The sequence below is a fragment of the Cucurbita moschata genome, unplaced genomic scaffold (assembly GCF_002738365.1).
Source record: "Cucurbita moschata cultivar Rifu unplaced genomic scaffold, Cmos_1.0 Cmo_Scf00014, whole genome shotgun sequence".
NCBI lineage: Eukaryota > Viridiplantae > Streptophyta > Magnoliopsida > Cucurbitales > Cucurbitaceae > Cucurbita > Cucurbita moschata.
In genome coordinates, this window is record NW_019268530.1 from 2,601,087 (window position 1) to 2,605,710 (window position 4,624).

The following is a 4,624-nucleotide window of genomic DNA, read 5'->3' on the forward strand; positions in this document are numbered from 1 at the left end:
AAAAAAAAAAAAAAAAAAAAAAAAAAAAAAATATCATATAAGAAAACAAGATAGAATAAGAATGAAAAAAAAAAAATAATGGAACATACATATCTTGGAAGACAGAAAATTTTTGCGAGTGAAGATTTGCGATGATAGAACTTTTTGCAGCATCTTGGAGCTCTTCTTCATACAAAGGTATTAAAAGTTATTTTATACATTTGCGACTTCTTGATGAAAGGGGGCAACTAAAGATACTGCCAGTATTTTTGGTCAATTGGAAGACTGCCTCCTTCCCCATTGGCAAATGAGGTCTGGGAGTTGGTACTTTTAGAGGCAGAAACTTGAACCTCATTGCCAAACGGGGATGGAGATTTACGAATAAGCCACATGCTTTATGGAGGGTGATTATTGCAAGCAAATACAAAGGCTTGATTATATTATATTTAGTTTTCAAATAAACTTGTAAAATATTAAATCTTGATTATATTATACATGTGAGCATTCGAGACAGCTTCCACTATTTCGACTATTCTTGAGGAAAAACAACTTGATTATATTATATTTAGTTTTCAAATAAACTTGTAAAATATTAAATTTTAGGTACGTGGCCACCATGATTTAACCTCATTACCCTCTAAGCTAACTATTTACATGACCCCTTATTGACCATTAGGGCAACCCACAACAATATGTTTCTTTATTTTTTTCCTTTTATATATCATAATGAAAGTTGTCTTCCAATAAAATAAAAATAAATAACACAGCAGAACATACAAATAAAATAACTCACAATGATATCTAGCTGATCTTTTCCCCTTAATTTCAATGAGAAAATAATATCCCATTCAATAAGAAAGGTAGGGAGCATTAAAATAGACATTTTCACTGGTTCGAGTACAAAATGATGTAAGAGTTCAAGAATAAACCTTCCGAGTTGAAACGAGCATTTCATGGATGTTGTCAAGCAGATCACTTTTGAATGATGAGACAAGCAATCCAGCATTAGAAAGTAGGGTGGCACAGTAAAGCTCAAGTTGCACATTTGATATACGTGCAGGAACCCAATACTCAACAAATTTAGAGGTGCAGGTATAAGCAGTATGATATAATAATCTTTCCTTCAGTTTGCTGATGTTATCACCATCATTGGTCTTCAAAGTATTATCACTTTGAACTTGGTTATTTCCCTCAAGTAGAGAGAGAAGATTATGATAATCATCTTTGATATCCTGCAAAGTCAAAAAGTATTGGTGTAAACTATAATTCAAATGGTGAGGAGTTAATAAAGCACTCACGAGAACAAACCTTTAGCTGATCAGCTAGAACAAGAAGCCACATATCTGCGTTTAGAAACTTCATTTTCTCAAAATGTGAAGAAATTGTTGGGCGTTGACACTCATCAACAACTATTACTTCCCAGTTTATACAGTCTAACACATCTAGATCCTGCAGAGAAGTATGATGTTGAATGAAGTTCCAAAGCTTTTATAGCATATTATCCAAAATAATAGTTGAGCAAAAATTATGACTAAATATTGCCTAAAGTAAATGAAGTAGTTATCATTGTTGGAAGGAATCTGATCAACCATCCAAGCCATATAATTCGATGGGAACAAAACCATTTCACAAGAATCCAATAATTTATCAAAAATAAATTAACTACAGGGGCAAAGTGTTACCTCCATCATTACTTCTGGGGAGCAAATAAGAGCTTGAAACAACGGGCGATTTCCCTGGTAAAACTCTAGGTCTCTTATGTTTTTTCGTACATTTTTGTTTCCCTTGTAAACTACAGCACTGAAAGACGGTGCATAGCGCAATAACTGATCATCCCAGGAACCAAGTGCAGTGGAAGTTGAGATGATGAGAAAGGGCCGAAGGACATCAGGCCGCAAAGTTAAAATAAATGCAATAACCTTCACCATGCGATCCTGAAGTGAATATCAACTATCATAATCACATTGCAAATACAACTAAAGAAACGAACAAATCAGAAGAATCCAATAGAAGAATGCTACTAGAAATAAGAGAATAGAAGCACTAGTCATCAATTAACACAATAAAGCCTCTTAGATCAGGCTCTTTCAACTACTTATATGCCAAAATATATAGTAGGTTGACAAATGAAAACATACAAGAAAACAAATACCACATGATTTATTAAAATTATCCGTTAAATATCATAAAAGATAATGAAATACCCAAATTTTATACATAAAATAAAAGGAAAAATTGAATTAAAAAAATATATATATATAGAGGCCGTCGAGAGTACTCTGGCCAGCGGCAAAGCTGCTAGACCGGTGAAATGCTTTGCTGTCCATCCCTTCCCACAAAAACCAAATATTCTTCAAATTAAGTTTCTCCACTGGGTAGATAGTTTTGATGGTTTTGAGTTCATCAAGATCAAACTTCTCGTTGGTGTTCCTCATACAAAGTTTTCTAGTATAAGGCAAGCATATGTCATAAACTTCTCGTTGGTCTACAGTTATAAACCATTGAGGCTTTATCCTTCTTTAGTATAAGGTAAGCATATGTCTCATTTGTGCAGTTAATAATACCACTCCCAAAAGAAAAATCTTACCCTACTTAGTCATATTTCAAGATGTCCCAAGCTGCTTTCAGAGATGTGACTTCAAGATTCTCAGATCTTTAATAGCCTTAAGAATCTCCTCTTTTTCAAATGGAGCCTCTATTCTACTCCAGTCCTCATTCATAGGGCCCCAATCAATGTTGTCCAAAATAGAACAGTTTCCTTCTAAGACCGTATAAAGATTAAAGAAGTATCCCACTGTTTCTATGAAAATATCCTCTGGAGAAGAAAGGATCCTCCCCTCTGTCTTCCAACAAATAAATAAAGTTTTGCACTCTGTTTGAAGCCCATCCATAGAAAAAGCTTGCCCTCTGAATGACATGATCCTTCTTGTTAACTATGATGGAATAATTTTCACTAGAGATGCATCCATAGATTCATTTCCTCCAAAGTGTTCAGAAGCCTTTTGTTTTGGGGATGGCATCTAGGAAGTCCCGATCCACTTTGTCCAATGCTTTCTCCCAATCAAGCTTGAAAATCTGTCCTCATCTTATTTGTCTTCGAATCCTCAATAATCTTAGGAGAAGCATTAAAGATTTTACCATCCAAAACAATGGCCAACTAACCACCATGGGTTGGCCTAGTGGTCAAGAAGGGTTATGTAAAAATTAAAGGGTTTAGAAGAAATGAATTTAAGCCATGGTAGCCACCTACCTAAGATTTAATATAATACTAAATACCTTGGTAACTAAAGATAGTAGGGTCAGGCGATTGTCCTATGAGAATAGCTGAGGTGCACGAAAGCTGGCTCACACTCACGGATATAAAAAATAAAAATAAAAATAAAAATAAAATAAAATAAAAAATCAATGGCCAACTGGTTCAAGCAACAATGCTAGATACTGAGTAATTGCAATAATGTTCACTTTATGGACCCCGTTACATTTTTCTCGGTGGATAACAGGAATATTCAGTATTCCCAACAGGCCCTAACCAAGCTGAAATATAATATAGAGCCATAACTAGACCTAAAACTCAAAATGAAATACTTCCCATTTACCATGTTTAAACTGCAGCTGGTATGCAAGTCTAAAAATTAGGGTTATTCTGAATCATACTAGTGATGATATCAAGTAAACTGCAATGATGAAAACTATTAAAGGATAACACCTTCAAAAATGATATCCAGTAAACTGCAATATAATTTACTTTGCTGCCCACAATGCAGTATTGGTGTGTAATCTCACCTGATTATCAATCACAACAGCATTTTTTGCCTCGTGCCAAAATTCACAAAGCTTGGTGACATAATTTACATAATTATCATTGAAGCCACATGTATCTCTATCTGTAAACTGTGATAGATTAACCACAGTAGTTCTTTTCCTCTCCAGTATCTGCAAATGGTATAAAAACATCATTAAGCTACATATATATCAAAAAACAGAACACCACAGAGACATGGATTTTCCAATGGCATAAAAGCAAGAGTATCACTTTTTTTTTTTTTTTCTTTTCTTGAGAAAGCAAGCCATAAAGTCATTTGTCCACCCTTGTAAGGATGCCCCCACAAAAACCAAATCGTGTAACTCATATATGGTGTTTGGTAAGACCAATGACCATAGAAAAGCATCAAGCATAGTTTCCCCATACCGAGAAGCATATGTCAAAGAACCTCTAGAGTAACCAGAAAAAATCATCAGGATATAAATAGAATAAGGACAAAATATCCAATATTTTATTTTAGAAAAAAAAGTACACAATTTAAAAGTAACCAAAAGGGAGCTTTTTTCTTATTTAAGAAAAAGAAATACAATAATACTGAAAAAAGGAAATAGAGAAGCAGAGGAATAAGACCAAAAAATGAAATGTTAAATTAATAAAAAAAAATCCGATCATGAAAAATAAAAACGATTCTACAACTCTCTAGTTAAGGAGAACTGAAAAACTTGTGGTTGTCCCAAATGGTGTCCAAATCTAAAATCAAATAAAATCAGGAATAAATTTGCTTCAATGCCCAAAATTGACCAATTTTTCAACCACTCTAAATAAGAATAAAACGAAAATAACCAAGTTAACAGCACCGGGGGGGGGGGGGGGGGGGGGGGG

The 4,624-nt window shown here is 34.1% G+C and overlaps 1 protein-coding gene across 5 annotated transcripts in view; it reads right to left on the reverse strand.

The window, feature by feature from the left end:
• Positions 1–4,624, reverse strand: part of LOC111452784 (helicase protein MOM1) — a 22,896-nt gene that overhangs the window by 10,589 nt on the left and 7,683 nt on the right. For all 5 annotated transcript variants that reach the window (XM_023093672.1, XM_023093671.1, XM_023093673.1 and 2 more), the window contains 4 exons: positions 3,763–3,912; positions 1,662–1,913; positions 1,288–1,428; positions 909–1,211 (listed from right to left, as the gene is read on the reverse strand). In XM_023093672.1, coding sequence (XP_022949440.1) covers positions 909–1,211; positions 1,288–1,428; positions 1,662–1,913; positions 3,763–3,912 — 846 coding nt within the window. The remainder of the gene's footprint in view (positions 1–908; positions 1,212–1,287; positions 1,429–1,661; positions 1,914–3,762; positions 3,913–4,624) is intronic.